Source organism: Geotrypetes seraphini, chromosome 3, assembly GCF_902459505.1.
Source record: "Geotrypetes seraphini chromosome 3, aGeoSer1.1, whole genome shotgun sequence".
NCBI lineage: Eukaryota > Metazoa > Chordata > Amphibia > Gymnophiona > Dermophiidae > Geotrypetes > Geotrypetes seraphini.
The window spans coordinates 396288315-396309721 of NC_047086.1; the positions used below are offsets into that span (position 1 = coordinate 396288315).

A 21407-nucleotide genomic window follows, 5' to 3' on the forward strand; every position below is an offset into this window, starting at 1 on the left:
TTAATTTCACTTCCTACTGAATCTTCTACGAGGGTATTGAACCCGGGACCAGGCGGAGTGTAAGGCCACCACATTATATCATTGGGGCTGGTTTGCTTCAACATTACCCCTCCAAAACCTTACATTTTGGGTGAGGGCTTATCCTTACATTTGGGGGGCTCGTCCGGGATTTGAACCCGGGACCTCTCGTATGGCTGGCGAGAATTCTGCCACTCAACGTCAGCAAGTTAAGGCTGGGCTGACAGTTGATCGCTTAGACACTGGTGATATTTTCTTGTCTCTTTATTTTGGTGATTTTTCACAGCTAACGGTTCCTGAAGAAGAGGCAATGGTATCCTGAAACCAAGCCTGGTTGAACCGAACTGTGAGCGTCTTTGAACAGAAGGAAGATAATAATAACATCTAACTTTTGATGCTCATGATTTAACGGAAAGTGGACAACTCTCTTTCAAAGCTAAGTGTCCTTCCTGTTTATATGCTGCTAATGATACATGTCCTGGCTGGCGATTGGGGGGCTAACATTGTGAATTCTGTCTGAAAATGTATTGATATATATTTGGAATTGTTTTGAATCACGAGTACATCATTTATATCACTTTATTCACTTGCACACATGATGGTGAATCCCATGATAGTGTGTGGCTGAAAGCAAACTATGGTTTCTTGGCCGGTTTATATTCTGGGTTAATTGAGCAATAAAGTGGTCTCCTTTTGGTGACTTTCTCTTCAGAGCTCATAACCTCATACTGAGGATTTACATAATAATTTATTTATATTTTTTCCAGAATCCATTGGGCTAGCCACCTGGTTGCTTATTTTCATTTGGTATCTTTTTAAATATTGATTTTTGCTTTGGGGTTTGTTGGGAATGAGGCATTATGACATCACAATCTCTGCTCTGGAATATTGCTACTCTTTGGGTTTCTGCTAGGTACTTGGGACCTGGATTGGCCACGTTGGAAACAGGATATTGGGCTTGATAGACCTTCACTCTGTCCCAGATTGGCAATTCTAATGTTCTTATGGGAGCCAAGTATAGGACAATCAAGCCATTGTGACATCACTGATGAGTCTGGCTTGTAGGCATTGGTGGAATGAGGCATTATGACAACACAATCTCTGCTCTGGAATGTTGCTACTCTTTGGGTTTCTGCCAGGTATTTGGGACCTGGGTTGGCCACTGTTGGAAACAGGATTCTGGGCTTGATGGACCTTCGGTCTGTCCCAGTATGACAATTCTTATGTTCTTAAGAGCATGTACACCAGCCATTCATGTAGCATAAGTATTCTCACCTAAAGTTAGGCACTAAAATGCTGGATTACGTAGTACACTATAACAGAATCTAAGCATCCATATACCGTTATAGAATTCATACTTAGAAGCCAGAATCCTAGTGCCTAACTTTAGGTGACCTATATAGAATTACCTCCTTACTGCATATAACTAATGGATTAACTTTTATTGTCTGTAAAGGGAAGCGTCTAGGAGACCCAGAAAGCATTCAGAAAGGGGCAGCTGCTCCTCATTCTATTTATCTCCAAAGATTTTCTATTTCAAAAGTGCCCCTCTCCATAGCTTGTGCCGTTGATGCAAGGCTAAAATGTGGAATGGCATTAGTTCAAGTATCTTGCAAGCCGCATCGAGGCGGAGGAAGATATCTTCTTTTTCAAGGGTCCCACGACAACAAGAGGGCATCCGTGGAAAATCAGGGGCGGGAAACTACGAGGTGACACCAGGAAATTCTTTTTCACTGAAAGAGTGGTTGATCGCTGGAATAGTCTTCCACTACAGGTGATTGAGGCCAGCAGCGTGCCTGATTTTAAGGCCAAATGGGATAGACACATGGGATCTATTCACAGGGCAAAGGTAGGGGAGGGACATCAGGGTGGGCAGACTAGATGGGCCGTGGCCCTTATCTGCCGTCTATTTCTATGTTTCTAGTTCTGAGCCTTAATAGAGCAGGGGTATTTTGCTTGTGTTTTTTTTTTAAGAAAAACTGTAATGATCATTACTATTATGACACCGTAAGGAATTCTGTCTGACATGAAATACGACTTGGTAGCTCTTATTAAGAATGATTCCAGCGTCTGTCTAAAGAAAGGCCTAACCATGTGCCAAAAGACCCTTTCTTCAACTGTAGTTTTTTTTCTCCAGCCTCTAGAGGGTGATCATTCCTGTAATTACAATTCTCCCACTTAAGCAAGCTCTTGAGTTCATGCAAACACTGACTGAGGAACTGCAGATCTAATCATTTTCACATGCCTAGTTAGGTTTTCCAGTGTATATCCAGGCACAAGAAACATCACCATATAAGATATTCAAGTGTGCAACTGAGAGATTTTAGGTGACCATCTGTCCTGATCAACCTTGCAGAAAGGTCAGGGTGGTTGACTGAAGGTCTTTCTATAGGATGTATCTTCTTTCCTGGTAGCAATTCTGGTTTCTTACCACATGGGGGAGCTCATTCTAGTAGAAACACAAAGAGTGGTGTATCGGTGATATTCTACTCATGGTGGTCAAAAGTGCTAAGAATCTCAGTTACAAGGTCTTTATCCTTGGAAAGCAAGCTTTTATTGATACAAGAATAAAGACTTTGTAACAGAGACTATTCTTATGGATATTTAGAACTTTTGATCACCATGACTGGACTATCATCGACACTTTGTGTTTCTGTTTGTAGTTTTTGTGGAGGTTTTTGTTTTCTCTTTTGGAGCTCTTTCTAGTGCCATTATGAACTGGAATATAAGTTCACAAATGGGGAGAGCAACAGTATTGTTATTACTCAGTTAAAATTGTATGTAACCCCCATTAGCATACTACAAATCCCAATCTAGGTCCACCATCTTAAATCCCACCTCTAACCTGCGCATTTCAGAAACAGGTGGATCGGAATTCTAGATTGGATTATTAAGATTGGAATGAATCAGGCAAGACCTACGAGTTGCCACCGGTCATTTTCCAGGATTTCCTAGGATCTTAATTCTACGTCCTTCAGGCTCTATGGATGAATTTTAAAGCTACATAGTAATGTAATGTAATGTAATGTAATGTAATTTATTTCTTATATACCGCTACATCCGTTAGGTTCTAAGCGGTTTACAGAAAATATACATTAAGATTAGAAATAAGAAAGGTACTTGAAAAATTCCCTTACTGTCCCGAAGGCTCACAATCTAACTAAAGTACCTGGAGGGTAATAGAGAAGTGAAAAGTAGAGTTAGAGGAAAAATAAAAATAAAATAAACATTTTAACAAGATTTTAGTTTCCAGAAAAAGTAACATATCATAGTAAATGACAGTAGATAAAAAGACCTGAACGGTCCATCCAGTTTGCCCAATAGTTAGACACACTATAAATTCACAGTTAAATTGTCTTTTATCTTTGACTTTTCTGGGCCATAGGCCGTAAAGTCCGCCTTAAGTTCCAACTACTGGAGTTGCTGTCAAACCTCATTCCAGCTTATCCAAACCATCTAATTGTTTGCGGGCTACCGATCGTAAAAATCTGCCCAGCACTGTCCTCATGTTCCAAATTACTTGAGTTCCTGTCGAAGAATAGCCTTACTGGGTCAGACCAATGGTCCATCAAGCCCAGTAGCCTGTTCTCACAGTGGCCAATCCAGGTCCCTAGTACCTGGCCAAAACCCAAAGAGTAGCAACATTTTATGCTACGGATCCAAGGCAACAGTGGCTTCCCCCATGTCTTTCTCAATAACAGACTATGGACTTTTCCTCCAGGAACTTGTCCAAACCTTTCTTAAAACCAGCTACGCTCTCCGCTCTTACCACAACCTCTGGCAATGCGTTCCAGAGCTTAACTATTCTATGAGTGAAAATAAATTTCCTCCTATTGGTTTTAAAAGTATTTCCTTGTAACTTCATGGAGTGTCCCCTAGTTCTTGTCATTTTTGACAGAGTGAAAAATCGATCCACTTGTACCCGTTCTACTCCACTCAGGATTTTGTTGACCATGCAAGTCTTTCCAGCACCGGCCTTAGTTCTTCAACTTATATACTTTGTTTTCTGATTAGAGATCCTCTGTGTTCATCCCACACTTTTTTGAATTCCGTCACCGTTTTCCTCTCCACCACCTCCCTCAGGAGGGCATTCCAGGCATCAACCACCCTCTCCGTGAAAAAGAATTTCCTAACATTACTCCTAAGGCTGCAATCTCAATTTATGCCCTCTAGTTTTACTATTTTCCCTTCTCTGGAAAAGACTTGGTTCTGTAATAATACTTTTGAAGTACTTAAATGTCTGTATCATATCTCCCCTGTCCCTCCTCTCCTCTAAAGTATATACTCAAATATAAACTGATCCAAATATATCGTATTTTCACTCATATACTGCGCACCCGTGTAAAACGCGCACACGGGTATAGCACGCGGGAAACTGTAATTTATGTGATGAAATTTTTATATACCACACACACCTGTATACCGCGCATGCCGCCCCGACTCTTCCGTCGCCGCTCGACTCTCCTTTCGCCCGCCCTGACTCTCCTCTGGCCGCCCCGACTCTCCTTTCGCCCACCCCGACTCTCCTCTCCCCCTTGAAGTCCTGTCCCCACCCTGAAAGCCTGATGCCCCCCCCCGACGTCCGATTCACCCCCACGCAGGACCGCTTGCACCCCCACCCCGAAGGACTGCTCGCACTCGCACCTGCACCCCCACCCCGAAGCACCCCCACAGCCTCCCCACCCCCCCATCATGGAGAAGCTGCCTACCGTTGCCCTGCTGCTTCCTTTGCCGGCGGTCCCGCCTCTTCTCTGAACCCTGAGTCTGCGCTGCTTCCTCTTCCGGTGGTCCCGCCCTTTCTCTGACGTCAGAGAAAGGGCGGGATCGCCGGAAGAGGAAGCAGCGCAGACGCAGGGTTCACAGAAGGGCCGGGACCGCCGGCAGAGGAAGCAGCAGGGCAACGGTAGGAGCTTCTCCATGATGGGGGGGGGAGGCTGTGGGGGTGCGAGCGGTCCTTCGGGGTGGGGGTGCGGGTGCAAGTGTGAGCGGTCCTTCGGGGTGGGGGTGCGAGCGGTCCTGTGGGGTGAATCGGATGTCAGGGGGGGAACTATGTTAAAAAAAAATGTGTACAACGCGCTCACGAATATAACGCACATGGTTATACTCGGTTTGTAAAATCGTGTATAACGCGCATGTTATATGCGTGAAAATAAGGTAAACCGAAATAACCTTACCCCCCCAAAAAAAAGGAGGAAAAAAGGTTGACTTGAATATAAATCAATGGTTTATATTCAAGTACCAGTACTGGGGCAGAAGGGACCACTCCTCCCTTCCCTGGTGTCCTGTCTGCCGGCTCTGCAGCCGCTAGGTCGCCAGTCTCACGAAAGTTGCCACAGGATCTCACTGCAACCATGTTTTATTTACTACGGAGACTGCCAGGCAGGAGTGTGGAGGGAACACTCCTGCTCCTCCTCACCGCTGGACTACCAGGGACCTAAGGAAGGCCTGCAGGGAGACTGGGAGGGGAGAGGCAGGCTGGTTAGCTGACTGCACAAGTAAAGTTGCTATGAGGGAGGGAGTGATTTGAGGCCCACGGTGGGTGCGGGATGGGAGCTGACTCAAATATAAACCGAGAGCCCCAAATCTCGGTTTATATTTGAATATATACAACATATTCTGAGGCGTCTTACCTTATCCTTGGCCTCGTTCAATGAGTCTTCCAGCTCGGAGAAACCGAAGCTGGCCACAGTGATAAAGTCACTCATCACAGGGACAAAGCGGTCGCCGCTTTCACGCACCCGCCGTCTCTGGTAGTCTAGTTCCTGAAAAGAAAGGAAAGAATGGATGTGCTGTTTATACTCAGCCATCACTAATTATTAGAGATCAAAGCTGCAAATCCCTGCACAATTTAGCTGTAAAACTGAATTTTGTCACAAGTTTGAAAGGGCTACTCCATTGCTATTCAAGCCAGTGTTCTTCAACCTTTTTACACCTATGGACCGGCGGAAATAAAAGAGTTATTTTGTGGACCGGAAAACTACTAAGACTGAAATAAAAAAAACCCGTCTCTGCCCCATCCCCGAAGCTCGGCACCTGTCCCGTCCCCGTGAACTCAGTCCCCATCTTCATCCCATGTACAGGGAGTGGGGAAAGAGAAAGAGAGAGATCCATGGTGCATCACTCCCACTCCCTCTACTGCCATATCCAACATTTTTACCTCTCTCATCCCCCGGATCATGTGCAGCATTTTTCACTATTGCCCACCAGCCCCCTACCCAACATTTCTCCTTCTATCACCCCTCCCCAGCACCATGCCACATCTCTCCCTCCATCACTATGTCCAACATTCCTCCCCCTTGCATCCCCTTCAATCTGTCCCTCTGTTCCCTCTCCATCCAACATTTCTCTCTCTCATCTTTCTCTTCCCCACATATCTCTTCCTCACTCCTCTCTTCAACAATTTTCCTCTTTCTTCCTTTCCCCATGTGCACCATCTTTCCCTCTCACTTACAAACTCATCCCCAACAACTCTCCCTTTCTATCCCCTCCCATGTGTCCCAAGTTCATGCCTCTTCCCTTCCTTCTGTGTTCCGAGTTCATGTCCCCTCCTCCCTGCCTTCCAACCTTTGTCCCAAATTCATGCCCCTCCCATGTCCCAACACGCTCCTCCCCCCACCTCTTTTCTCCCTTACTTGTTCAAGGCCGCCCAGCCTCTGCCGGATCAGTGTCCCCTGCAAGCGCATGCCCGTCTACCTTCCGGCTCGGCTGCTCCTTATCTTCAGCGCCAGCGGCACTTGTTTGCCGGGACAGCACGCAGCGGCTCTTGCACGCTGCTGACCCGGTTCTGGTTCCGGGGACAGCAGCATGCAGACAGCCACTGTGCACTGTCCCGGCAAACAAGTGCTGCTGGCGCTGAAGATAAGGAACAGCCAAGCCGGAAGGAAGACAGACACACACTTGCAGGGGACACTAATTCTTCACGGACTGGCAGGAAATTTTTGCAAACCGGCACCAGTCCATGGACCGGCGGTTGAAGAACACTGGTTTAAACTATACTGGCTGGCAGTTTCTGTGAGAATTTAATTCATATTGGCTTATATTATCTATGAATTACTGGAGGGCTCTGGTCCGGAATGTTTAATTTGCTTATTTTCCTTATCAATTAGCCCTAAAACATTGCATTCAACACCCCCCACCCCACCCCCTCACACGCACCCATGGTATCTTTTCCTTGTGTGAAAAAATGCTCTATTAGCTTTCAGCCTTATTTAGGGCCCTTTTTACAAAGCTTTGGTAGTGATTCTCCTGCGGCAAATGTACCGAAGCCCGTTCAATTCCTGTGGGCTTCGGTGGATTTGCCTTGGGAGAGTCGCTACCGTGGCTTTGTAAAAAGGGCCCTTTAGTTTCTCAACATTCGTTAAAGGTTTTTTTTTATTTAGTAAATTTTTAACTTGATGTCAGTTGACATTTTCTGAATTTTCTTATTTGTATTTCTGTACGATATCTCTACTTTTGTAATCCACTTGAACCCTAGGGGAGTTGCCGGAATTTGATTAGATCAGACTGAGATACCACTATGAGCCAAGAGAATGAAGATTCAACTCAGGATCGGACCGGGGACTTTCTGCACAGCTCTTGCCACTGAGTTAGACCAAGTTTCACCCTTTTTTTTTTTTTTAACTTTCACCCCCTGTTTTACGAAGCCGCACAGTAACGGCCCCGAAGCCCTTTAAATCTCTATGGGCTTTGGGGACAGTACCGCAGCGCAGCCGTTAGCACGGCTTCGTAAAGCAGGCCCTAAATCATTTTTTACTAACTTTTCAAATGTAATTTACAGTCAAATAAAACAAATAATAACATAAGATCCATTCAATGATATAAGTCTCAAAATCAACATGAAAAGATAAAAGCAATCCCACCCAACCAAAACCTCCCCCTCCCAAGGCAAGTAGCTTTCTATGTATAACACAGCAATGCAGAAAATAAACACACACGCACAAAACATGTCCTCAGGTCCTCACCCAAAAATGAGAAAGCAATCTTCAGCCATATCTTAAAAACAACTTAAAACTACACGCCATATTCTTACATTAGCCACATTGCCAAGAGAAGAACTAAAGACCAATCTGCGGTAAAGACATATCAAAAGACTGGTGGGGCTGGCAGGACACAGCTTAAACGTCAGCAAAGTTTTCTACACTTCGTGTTACTCTGCTCAGCAGATGTTTCTTTCTCTAGATCAGGGGGTCGCAAACTTTTTAAGCTGCAGCACACGAAATCTCAGGACAGCAGCTGGAGAGCACCTGGAAATGCGCAGACATCAACATAATGACATCACATGCATGCATGACATCATCACATTGACATTCACACATGTGCGGATATCCTCAAGCCCTGAACCTCCTATTACCGCTGGGGGGGGGGGGGGGGTGCTACAGAAGGAGAGTTGAGGAAGAGCAGAGGCTAACTGACTGCAGGTCGTGCCTCTCGCCGCAAGAGGCATGTCCTATAAGCAGTCACTCTATCATGCTGATATATTATAGATCACAATGGGGATTCTCAGAACGTCTCCCATTGTGATCTGCTATAATAATTCCCTTAGCGCGCATGCGCACTTCAAACCTGATGGCTCCGTGCGTCCTTAGCTCCGTGGCCGGCAGAATGTTAAAGAATGCGGCGTGGACGTTCAGAGCTGACATTGGGGAGAGAAGGAGGCAGCAGCGACTGAGCTATGGAGCTAGGAGAGGGAAGGCCGCAACCACTGCCACTCCGTGGTCGCATGGCCTTCACCTCTGCCTCCACTCTCCCCTCTGGGTCACAGCACCATTGCAGCTCGCAGGAGCCACACTCTCTACCCACCCCTTACCTCAGAATTTGAGTTCGTTGGGCGGGTCGAGGATGAGGATTTGTTTATTCGCTGCCATGGCGCTGCTGCAGAGAGGGGAGTGGGGTGGGGGGCGGCTAAAGGAAGGGGAGCTGGGCGCAGGCGGGGAATGGGAGGGAAGGAAAGAGACAGAGAGACACACAGACAGTGGCCAAGGAGAGAGAGAGAGAGAGACAGCGGCCAAGGAGAGAGAGAGAGAGAAAGAGACAGAAAGACAGACAGCAGCCAAGGAGAGAGAGAGGCAGAAAGACAGACAGACAGTGGCCAACAAGAGACAGAAAGACACACAGACAGTGGCCAAGGAGAGAGAGAGAGAGAGAGAGAGACAGCGGCCAAGGAGAGAGAGAGAGAGAAAGAGACAGAAAGACAGACAGCAGCCAAGGAGAGAGAGAGGCAGAAAGACAGACAGACAGTGGCCAACAAGAGACAGAAAGACACACATACAGTGGCCAAGGAGAGACCCAGAAAGCAAGAAAGACAGACAGACAGCGGCCAAAGAGAGAGAGAGAGAGACAGAAAGAAAGACAGGCAGCGGCCAAGGAGAGAGAGAGAGAGAGAGACAGAAAGATAAACAGACACACAGACAGTGGTCAAGGAGAGACACAGAAAGAAAGAAAGACAGACATACAGCAGCCAAAGAGATAGAGAGACAGAAAGAAAGACAGACAGCGGCCAAGGAGAGAGAGAGATACGGACAACCACATCTATTCTAGCACCCGTTAATGTAACGGGCTTAAAGACTAGTATATAATATATCAGCATGACAGAGTGAAGTGTTGTATGTTTGGAAGCTTTGGTCCGTTAGGGCGTATTTTGATGTTTCATCATTTAGAGTTTTGGTACAGTCTCTTATACTAAGCCAGCTTGATTACTGCAATATTGACTATTGGCAATTTCCCAGAATATGCAACAATTGCGAATAGTACAAAATGTGGCGGTCAGGCTGATTTTTAGGTTGAAGAAATACGATCACATAACACCCTCCTATCGAGTACTGCATTGGCTGCCAAGATTAAGTTTGGTTGCTTCTGTTTTAAGGCTTTGTTTGGTTTAGCTCCCAAATATATAATTGAGCTTTTCTCTTTTGCAACTAACAGACATAAGAGAAACTCACATCTGAATTTTGTTTTTCCGCCTTTAGAGGAAGTAAACATAAAAAACATCATCAAAATCTTTTTTTCATATCAAGCAGTGTTATGGGGTAAGGATTAGAACAATTGCTTTTGCGTACTGACACTTATGGGGAATTTAGGAGACATCGAAAAACATCTGTTTTCAAAGTATTTACCAATATAGCAAAAAAGAAAACCCTATAAGGTATATAGCCAATAAAAACTATTATCAAATTACTCCTAGAATTGGCTAAATCCCCTTGTGCCTGAGCCAGAAGTCTGTAACTGTACTAAATACAAGAACAGTAATGAAGTTAAGGTCAAAGATATCAGTATGAGCCCACCATGAATCATGGGAACCTTTTGGCTCAGGCTAAGTCTCACAGGTGACTAGCACCAGACGTACGGTGCTAGTCACCTGTACGTCTGGTGCTAGTCACCTGTACGTCTGGTGCTAGTCACCTGTGAGACTTAGCCTGAGCCAAAAGGTTCCCATGATTCATGGTGGGCTCATACTGATATCTTTGACCTTAACTTCATTACTGTTCTTGTATTTAGTACAGTTACAGACTTCTGGCTCAGGCACAAGGGGATTTAGCCAATTCTAGGAGTAATTTGTTCAAAGTATTTAGGCAGCTTAATTCGTAAAAATTTCATTATGCACTATTTTGATCATTTTAGTGTCTCTAATTATTGGCTTTTAACTTTTCGAGTTCTATTCAACTTCTTTTATTGTTTTTGTTTTTTTAAACTATTGTAAACCGCATAGAACTTTACGGCCTTGCGATATATAAACTGATGATTATTATTATTATTTAGGGCTCCTTTTACTAAGGTGTGCTAGCGTTTTTGGCGCAAACAGGAAATTATCACGTGCTACGCTTCTAGAACAAACGCCAGGTCTCGCACGCGGGGCAATGTAGCGCGCACTATTCCGCGCGTTAAAAAACCCTAAGGCGGGTTAGTAAAAGGAGCCCTTAGTGAATGCCATATTAGTGTATGATTTTCCCTATAAGCAGTCAGCCAGCACCGGCACCTCTCCTCCTTGCCGGCATCTCGCGGCACACCTGGAATCTGCCGGGGCACACAGTTTGCGATACATTGCTCTAGATGTATTGTCGCCATGAGGCGGACTCCATTTTTATTTGAGGCCCTCGCTTCTTTTCAATTTTTGGCCTAATTCCCGCTGGAACATTTGGGATTCCAACTCTATCTGTTGTTGGGTTGAGAGGTGCCCGGAGCGGTGGCGCCCCTCCCCCACCCTCTTCTCTGACCTTCCCCACCCCCCTCCCGCCGCACCCGCGTGCGCCCCTTCCCTTGTACCTCTTTAAAGTTAATGGCACGAGCCGCAACCCTAACCTGCTGTTTGCACTAGCATCGGCTCTTCCTCTGACATCACTTCCTAGACGCGGGGGGAGGGAAGGGCAGCGCACATGCGGCAGTGAAGACAGGGGGGGCGGGGAAGGAGCGGGGGTGTAAAGAGGAAGATGGGTTCCGGCGCCCGAAGCAGACCGCCCCCCCCTCCCTTAGAACCCCACGATGTACTCTGGTGCCATTAGCCTTCATTCTCACCTATAAGATGCATGCACCAATGCCTTAACATATAAACACAAGGATACACCGTTAAAAGTGCGGCGGACAAAGCTGCGCTAACAAAAATGCGCCGGACATATGCGCGTCTCCAGTTCACCCGATTTAAATCCTTATCTTTTACGCTCTGAGGTCCCACCCAACTACAGTTAGAAGTGTTGGCACTCCTGTTAAGAGGGGGTTCCTCCCCAATACACTGATAACTCCCATTCTTCTCTGTTTGGAAGTTTTCAGTGTAGTGGGGGGGCTCCCCCCTCATCCCCCCCCTCAGAGCGTACAAGATAAGGCTTTAAATAGGGTGAACCGGCGACGCGCATATGTCCGGCGCATGCTTGTCAGCGTGGCTTTGTCTGCCGCGCTTTTGCCGCGCCACCAAACGCAAGAGGGGTGTTCACTGGGGAGGAGCATGGTTGGGGCATAGGTGGGGGGTCAACATTTATGAGCGTAACTTACAGAATATAGTAAGTGACGTGCTACAGAGCTGCATTTAGGTGTTATCACTTACACCAGGGGTGTCTAAGTCCCTCCAGTCGGGTTTTCAGGATTTCCCCAATGAATATGCATGAGATCTATGTGTATGCACTGCTTTCAATGCATATTCATTGGGGGATTACTGAAAACCCGACTGGATTGCGGCCTTCGAGGAGGGACTTTGAGATCCCTGACTTACACCGACCATAGACCTGGCAAAGGCAGGAACGCCTAAATGTGAGCATGTTTATGCCGATCGTATTCTATTATGAAATTTAGGGGGTCTTTTACTTGCTGTACACCGCCTTGGGTGAATCTGTTCATGACGGCGGTTAATAAATTCCAGGAAATAACTACGGGGGTCTTCTACTAGCCCATTTAGCGTGCTCTAAATGGGCTAGGATGCCTTAGTAAAAGACTTAGTTATTTACTGAAATTTATTAACCGCCGCCATGAAGAGGAGGTGTACAGCAAGCACAATGCAACGTAAATCTTACACTTTTTTTAACAGTCATAAAAAGGCCAAATATAAGCATAAACACAATGAATGAGGTAAAGTCAAAATCAGCAAATCGAAACTTAACAATAGGACGCCCATGAAACAGTTTCAGAAAACCATCAAAAACGCAGTTATTTCTAGGAACTGATCTTTGCGGTTGTTCTTTTGATGGGCACTTCACGTGATTTTCTGATGATTATATGTTTATGTTTGCTTGATTTTATTTGTTTTATTGAATTATGTATGTAACGATATGTAAACCATTTAGGTTAAGAACATAAGAATTGACGCTACTGGGTCAGACCAGTGGTCCATCCTGCCCAGCAGTCTACTCATGCGGCAGCCCTCAGGTCAAAGACCAGTGGTCTACACGAGTCCAGCCTCACCTGTGTATGTCCCAGTTTAGCAGAAACTTGTCCAGCTTATTCTTGAAACCCTGGAGGGTGTTTTCCCCTACGAAAGACTCCGTAAGAGCGTTCCAGCTCTCCACCACTCTCTGGGTGAAGAAGAACTTCCTTACGTTTGTACGGAATCTATCCCCTTTTAACTTTAGAGAGCGCCCTCTCGTTGTCTCTACCTTGGAGAGGGTGAACAACCTGTCTATATCTACTAAGCCTATTCCCTTCAGTATCTTGAATGCTTCGATTATGTCCCCTCTCAGTCTCCTCTTTTTCTCAGTTTCTCTAATCTCTCACTGTACGGCAACTCCTCCAGCCCCATAAGAACATAAGAATTGCCGCTGCTGGGTCAGACCAGAGGTCCATCGTGCCCGCAGTCCACTCCCGTGGCGGCCCCCTAGGTCAAGGACCTGAGCCCTAACTGAGTCTAGCCTTACCTGCGTACGTTCTGGTCTAGCAGGAACTTGTCTAACTTTATCTTGAATTCCTGGAGAGTGTTTTCCCCTACAACAGCCTCCGGAAGAGCGTTCCAGTTTTCCACCACTCTGGGTGAAGAAGAACTTCCTTACCTTTGTACAGAATCGATCCCCTTTTAACTTTAGAGAGTGCCCTCTCGTTCTCTCTACCTTGGAGAGGGTGAACAGTCTGTCTTTATCTACTAAGTCTATTCCCTTCATTATCTTGAATGTTTCGATCATGTCTCCTCTCACTCTTCTCTTTTCAAGGGAGAACAGGCCCAGTTTCTCCAATCTCTCACTGTACGGCAACTCCTCCAGCCCCTTAATCATTTTAGTCGCGGTATATAAATTTTTTTAAATAAATAATAGCCCTGAAACGATATACATAATTGCTAAGGGCTATGGCTCACTGGTAGCCTTTAAAAATACATGTTAACAGCCCCTCTCCCAACATCCTCTTTCCAGTGCTACAGCGGACCAGATTCTCCTGCCCACCCACTCCAGCAAAATTAGCTTAGAGGTAAAAAAAATATATACCGTATTTGCCGGCGTATAAGACGACTTTTTAGTACCTTAAAATCCTCCCCAAAGTCGGGGGTCGTCTTATACGCCGGGTACAGTTTACATGCCCTTACTTGCGGGGCTGGATGTACTCAGTCGCGCGGCTCTTCTTCTCCCTACCTTCTCTGCTTGCAGCACAGAGCCGAACGGAAGTCTTCCCGACGTCAGCGCTGACGTCGGAGGGGAGGGAGGGCTTAAACAAAGCTTAAACAAAGCCCTCCCTCCCTCCAACGTCAGCGCTGACGTCGGGAAGACTTCCGTTCGGCTCTGCTGCAGGCATGGCAGGTAAGGAGAGAGAGAGTACCAAGAGAGAGGGGCGGCCGCCCCGCCCCGGTTGCAGCACAGCCGGCCAGGTCCCCTTACTTTTGTGGCACTTCCCCGACCGACCGATAACAGCCCGGGTCCGACAATCCTCCCTGCCCTGTAGCCGCGAATCTAAATTACCTTCTTACAGCAGCTGTAAGAAGGTAATTTAGATTCGCGGTTAAGGGCAGGGAAGTTTGTCGGACCCGGGCTGTTGTCGGTCGGTCGGGGAAGTGCCACAAAAGTAAGGGGACCTGGCTGGCTGTGCTGCACCCGGGGCGGTAGAGAAGGGGGGGGGGGGAAGGACTCTGAAAGCACTTGAAGACAGAGGAGGGAGAAGAACGCTGAAAGCACATGGGGGAATACAAAGGGGTGGAGAAGGAAGAAGGGGTCGTCTTATACGGCGAGTATAACACAAAACTCTATTTTTTAACTAAAAGTTGGGGGGTCGTCTTATACGCCCAGTCGTCCTATACGCCGGCAAATACGGTATATATATAAAAACCGTAACCCCAAACTATTCATCTTGCCAATATGAGTGGCCTTTGATAGGAGGATACAGAGTAAGGCACAGAACAGCTAATAATTCCAAAGGCCAACAAGATCCCATATACACACTTGACATTCTCAAGGAATGAAGATTATATTTTTACAGCAAGCCACGTACTCAAGAGACACTTTCTGGTTACTACAGAATGCATTCATATTTTTTTTTTTCTTTCCTTCTCAAATGAAATCCAAACGTGCAAATGCAGAGCTGTTCCAAGTTCATTTTAATTACAATGAGGAAATTAAATTTGAACTTGGAATACCCTTAGGTGTGAGTCACGTGGCACGATGCTGCCTTGGAAGGCGGAAAGCTTGCGCAAAGAAGGCCTTTTTTTATTTTTAACAATTGTGGTTTTATTGATCTGTTTCAACATTCGTGTACAATTTAATTGAATGTAGCAACAGGGTCTTGTTCACTTCATTTTCATTTTATTTTCCACTTTTCTTCTTTCCATTCTTCACAGTAACACAGTACTTGATGGAGGATGAGGGAGAGGCTACTAAGTAGATTTAAAACAAACTGGAAAACATATTTCTTCACTCAATGTGTAATTAAATTCTGGAATTCGTTGCCAGAGAATATGGTGAAATCAGTTAGCTTAGCAAGGTTTTAAAAAGATTTGGATAATTTTCTAAATGAAAAGGCCATACGCAATTATTAAGACAGGCTTGGAAAAATCCACAGCTTATTGCTAGGATAAACAGCATAAAATCTTTTTTACTCTTTTGGGATCTTGCTAGGTAATTGTGACTTGGATTGGTTACTGTCAGATACTAGGCTTGATGGACCTTCGGCCTGTCCCAATATGTCAATACTTATGTTCTTATGGTTACATGTATGCTTAGTTCATGGGCTGGGGTGCTGTTAGTTGGGGTTTAACTAGTTTTATATCCATGGCCTGAATTTTGGCCTATGGGAAGGGCCTTAGGCATCTGGGCCAATAAGAGCCTTAGGCCCCTCCCTGGTGAATCCCAGGATGCACTGGGGAGGGGAAGGCCCGCCATTTACAAGAGGCTGACCTGTCAGAGGGAATAGGCAACCCTCTGGCTGTCCTTGGACTGAGAAGTACAAGGGTGTCGGGGGTGTGCATCACCGGCAGCAGGAGGGAATGGGCATCTCTCCTGCTTGGGGGGGGGGGTTGTTAGGGGGGTGGGACTCACTGGCGGCAGGAGAGAGTGGGCATTCCTCCTGCCGCCTTTTAAATCGGGGGTCTTTTTTTATGTGCGGGTGTATTCTACGCATATGCTGCTCGCTATCACCAGCAACTCGTTGCATGCAAGTATAGTGATCCTCCACGACTCTCCGCGAATCTTATTTGATGCGTGTTTTTGGGAGAGTGGCTCGTCTTTTGCAAAACGTTATATTTACACCTGCGACAGCGGCCCATCAGATTTTACCGCAAAGTTTTGAGAATCTTTCTCCGAGTTCCTCCTCTTCTGTTGATATAGGAAGACTGCCTGTACGCTTCAACAGAAACCGGAAAGACTCTTTCCGCCAAAGCAACGGCAAACACTTAGCTGCACCTTGTGAACAGCCTTGCTGCGTTGTGGTGCTATTAGGTCGGGTTTTTTTGTCTTTTTTCTTTCTTATTTTGCAGAACTGCCTAGCCACATTCACTTAGCTCCATTAATGTATTTTATTATATGTGCATAAAATCTATTTTTAGACATGCCAAATTTCTTCTCTCCTAACTGCCGTTCTTTATGTTATTCCAGCAGCACGCCTCTTCCCAGACTCTCCCTAGCGACCCAGAGTTAGTTCAGGTCATTTCTACTGCAATAATTCTTTCCTTTCCTATATACTTGCTTCTTAATACATTACAGTCCTACCCTCGTTAGACACAGACACAGTGTGAGCTGCAACCTGCACCAGTCCAGCTGTGGAGTATCACTGCCTGGTCTCATTCTCCTTTACCCAGTTTCCAGGACAGATTACACCCATCTGGACGGCCCCTGCCCGTCATACTGCTGCCCAACTACTATGCTTCTGAAGTTCCCCATAGAGAATGACATGGGGGACAAATTTGTCCCCGCAGGAACTCAATTTCCCCGTTCCGTCCCCGCGAGTTTTGTCGTTGTTCCTGCCCCATTCTTATAAGCTCTGCCTTAACCCAGTAAGCCTCAGACACATAATCTAATCTAATCCTTAGGTTTGTATATTGCATCATCTCCACGTTCGTAGAGCTCGGCGCGGTTTACAGTGGAAGAAATAGGAAGGAACTACAAACAGAGAGTTATAGGTAGAAGTGTGAAGAAAATTTAGAGGACTTGGGATGCCAAGTTATAAGAGTTTCCTTGATTCCTAAATTGGAGGGAGATTTACATTTTTGTGAAAAGCCAGGTTTTCAAATGTTTGAGGAAAACTTGGAGGAAGCTCAACAGCTCCAAAGAGGGGAGGTAAGGTTGTTCCAGAGCTCAGTGATTTTGAAGTGGAGGGAGGTCCCTAGCTTTCCTGTGTGGGATATGCTTTTTAGCGAGGGGAAGGATAGTTTTAATTTGTGGGAGGATCTGGTGGAATTAGGGTTTGAGGAATTCCAAGAAAGAGGGATAAGGGGAGGGAGGATACCATGTAGGATTTTGAAAGCTAAATAGGTGCATTTATAGTGGACCCTGGCAATAATCGGAAGCCAGTGGAGCTTGGCCAGGAGCGGGGAGACGTGGTCAAATTTACTTTTAGCGAAGATGAGCTTGGCCGCGGCATTCTGAATCCATTGGAGTCTGTGGAGGTTTTTCTTAGTTAGGCTTCAGAAGATAAGAGTTAGGCTTAAGTAGATAGATTTTAAAGTGTGAGGCTTGTGCAAATAAGGACGGAACTTGCAGGAACGGGGCAGGGACAGGAAAAGAACTCACCGGGATGGGAAAAAATTTGTTCCCATGTCATTCTCTAGTTCCCCACACAGTTTTGGTTGCAAGTCTGGGCTGCTCCTGCTATATGCATACTTGCTTCTTAATACATTACAGTCCTACCCTCGTTAGACACAGACACAGTGTGAGCTGCAACCTGCACCAATCCAGCCGTGGAGTATCGCTGCCTGGTCTCATTCTCCTTTACCCAGTTTCCAGGACAGATTACACCCATCTGGATGGGCCCTGCCCGTCATACTGCTGCCCAACTACTATGACAGTCCAACTGCAGTCTCACTATCGAATACAATCCAGGTCCTCCAGCATTTTCCAGAATCTCCAGTCTCTGTATTCTGCATTTCGCTGGCTCTTCGGCGCCTCTGTTCTGCACCTTACCAGAATTTAGAGGATCTTCTCAACCCCTCAGGAATGTCAAGCTACGTGATGAGCAGGAACACAACCCCAACAGCTCAAAACTGGGATACGGGCAGGAGTCTTTTAAATAGATGAATAGGCCATAATAGTAGTAGAACTCTGAGTAAGACCCAAGGGGGACGTTTTAGCGATAAAGGGTAGGAAAAGTCGAGAACTGGAGCAATCTAGCTTGCTCTGTTTTGAGCACCCATGCCAGAGAACGGCAAATATTTTTCTTGCAGATCCATCAAAGGCAACCTCAGGATACTTGGCAGCTCGCGTAACGCAACCGGGGTCAGCCCAGTGCTTTTCCACACTTCTATCACTCACAGCGAGCTATTTATTTTGGGGGCTTTGTATTATTTTAAGAAAAACATCAGCATGAGCTGAGCTGCTGCTTCTCACAGCTCAAGTCAGGCCGATAACATCTTTCTAACTCTTTCTTAAAGTTCTTGATTTCTGGAGCTGAGTGTTTGGTTTGCAGGGTCAACAGCCAATAACTGACCTATCACTTTCTCAAGGCCAGCCTCACCGCAATTGGGACAATTTTCTCTCCCAAAATCTGGATTTTAAAATTCAGTTTTCCAAATCTAGGCAGATAGCGTAGCTAGTTTTTAAGAAGGGTTTGGGCAATTTCCTGGAGGAAAAGTCTTAGTCTGTTATTGAGAAAGACATTGGGGAAGCATGGAATATTGCTGCTCTTTGGGTTTTGGCTAGGTACCAGTGACCTGGATTGGCCACCGCGAGAACGGGCTACTAGGCCTGATGGACCATTGGTCTGACCCAGTAAGACCCTTCTTATGTTCAGGTCCCTGCCTCAGAGGGCTTACAATCCGTTTGTACCTAAGACCATAAAGGGTGGTGTAATTTTCTCAAGGTCCTCCGGAGCCACAGTGAGAGATTGGGGATTTGAACTCTGGTTTACCTGGTTCTTAGCGCATTGCTCTAACTTTCTTAGCTCCAGCACACAAAATGGAGCAAATGTTTTTCACAGCACATTATAATTGAAATTATAAAATTGCAAAACCGACAAAAAAATTAAATTTGAGAGTTATTTATTTAAAGCTCTTTAAGCTACGTGTGGGTAATTGTAACAACGATGAAACTAAAGTAGATAGAATAGAATTGCTAATCAATGCGATGGATGTGCTTGTTTTTTGTGTGCAAATTAACTCAAAACACAGCTCGGTACTCGACAAGCAAATGCGCATTTCATCCACCATTTGCAGTCGTTCTCTTTTTTTTTTTTTTTTTTTAATTTCTGTCAGAGCTGAAAATCCAAGTTTGCAAAGATAAGAAGCCTCGATTGCTTTGTTACTCAAATTGCAGCTCTACTCACTCGAGGAACGCAGAGAGAGGGGGGACATGATCGAGATGTTCAAGTATCTCACGGGCCGCATAGAGGCGGAGGAAGATATCTTCCTTCTCAAGGGTCCCACGACAACAAGAGGGCACCCGTGGAAAATTAGGAGAGGGAAACTACGAGCTGACCCAGTGTTCCCTCTAAGGATTGATGAGGTGTGTGCAAAAAAAAATATGCATGAGCGACAAATTACATACTCCACAAATTTATGAGCAGGCGCAGAGGACGCATTTTTAAACAAATGTAGTTTATCCTTGTACTCCTTATGTAATTTTAATCATCTATGGATATGTTTGTATGTTTATTGTTCAAATGGTTTTATTTATTTCCCAAAATTTATTTTTGTTATACACATTGAAAATATTTGATATTGCGTTTAAATCAAAATCTCAATAAACTTGAAACTTGAAACGAGTGCCCATGAGATTGTGGGAGGGTTAAATACTCAAAACTTAGAAGAATAACAATTTACTTAAAGTTTTTGCTTCGCCAGCTTTCTGGTATCTTTACATAATGCAGTGGTGTACCTAGCATATGTAACACCCGGGGCCCATCATTTTTTGGCACCCCCCCCCCCCATCTGTACGAAAAACGTGATTTTTAGTAACAAGCCACACGTCACACATGAGTACCTAGGAAAAGGCAGCATCTTACATATTGCAGTGAACAGTACATCAATACACCCATTGTAAAACTAAACAAGCCAGACCAGCACAGATCAATCCTACACCGTCAATCCTAACAGAAAACCATGTCTTTCGAACACACAGAACACAGAAAACACCTTCGCCTAGTAAGGAATATGTAATCACAAACTAACCCCTCCCTCTTTTACAAAACTGTAGTGTGGATTTTAGCTACGGAGGTAACAGCTCTGATGCTCATAAAATTCTGAGCATCAGAGCTGCTACCACCAAGGCTGGTGCTAAAAACGCTTCACAGTTTTGTAAAAGGGGGGATAAAATAAAAATACATAGACAAAGGTTAAATTGAACCAGCAAGAAGCTGGACTCTGCATACAATGCTTCACAGAAACAGTGACACATGTCTCCTAAAGCAATAAATAAATAGAAATTTTTTTCTACCTTTGTCTTCTGTGGTTTCTCCTTTCCTCATCTTCTTGTAACTCTCTTCCTTCCATCCACTGTCTGCCGTCTCTCTTCCCCTATATGGCATCTTCTCTCCTTCTATGCCCCTTCCAGAAACTGTATGCCTCCCCCTTCCATCTCTCCTTTCACCCCATTGGTCTGGCATCTCTCTCCTCGCCTTCCCTCTCCCACACCTCTCCTCATAGTCTGGTATCTCCCCTTCCCTGATTCTCTGGCATCTCTCTCCTTTCCTTTTCTTCCATCTTTCGCTCCCCCTCCATGCTCTCACATCTCCCCCTTCCTTTTCCCTTAGACTGGCATACCTTCCTCCTACGCTCCAAGCCCTGGCATCTCCTTTAATTCCCTCCCTCATCTTCCTTCTCCCTCCAGCTGGGTACCGCAACACTCTTCCCTGCCGCTCTGCACTTCCCCACAATTGCCATGCTTCGGTTCCTCTTCTTCCTTCCTTCCCCCCCCCCCCCCCCGCGGGACCCTGCGGCACCATCAACTCTTACTCCCTCTAATGTCGGCCCTGCAGCTCCAGACTTCCTCGCACCTTCTCCCCTCCCCCTTTGGATCGCTATTATTTTAAATGTTATAGCCGCGGAGCTGTATCCATCAGTGGAGATGTCTAACCTCGGCCTGCCCCGGAACTCTTACTGCAGCAGCCGCCCGTCTAGGCAGGAACAGGAAGTCACTGTTGCAGTAAGAGGTCCGGGGCAGGCCGAGGTTAGACATCTCCACTGATGGATACAGCTCCGCGGCTATAACATTTAAAATAATAGCGATCCAAAGGGGGAGGGGAGAAGGTGCGAGGAAGTCTGGAGCTGCAGGGCCGACATTAGAGGGAGTAAGAGTTGATGGTGCCGCAGGGTCCCGCGGGGGGGGGGGGGGAGGAAGGAAGGAAGAAGAGGA

At 45.8% G+C, this 21407-nt stretch overlaps 1 protein-coding gene across 2 annotated transcripts in view; it reads right to left on the reverse strand.

The window, feature by feature from the left end:
- Positions 1-21407, reverse strand: part of DAAM2 (dishevelled associated activator of morphogenesis 2) — a 460184-nt gene that overhangs the window by 49880 nt on the left and 388897 nt on the right. For both annotated transcript variants that reach the window (XM_033939628.1, XM_033939627.1), the window contains exon 23: positions 5649-5780. In XM_033939628.1, coding sequence (XP_033795519.1) covers positions 5649-5780 — 132 coding nt within the window. The remainder of the gene's footprint in view (positions 1-5648; positions 5781-21407) is intronic.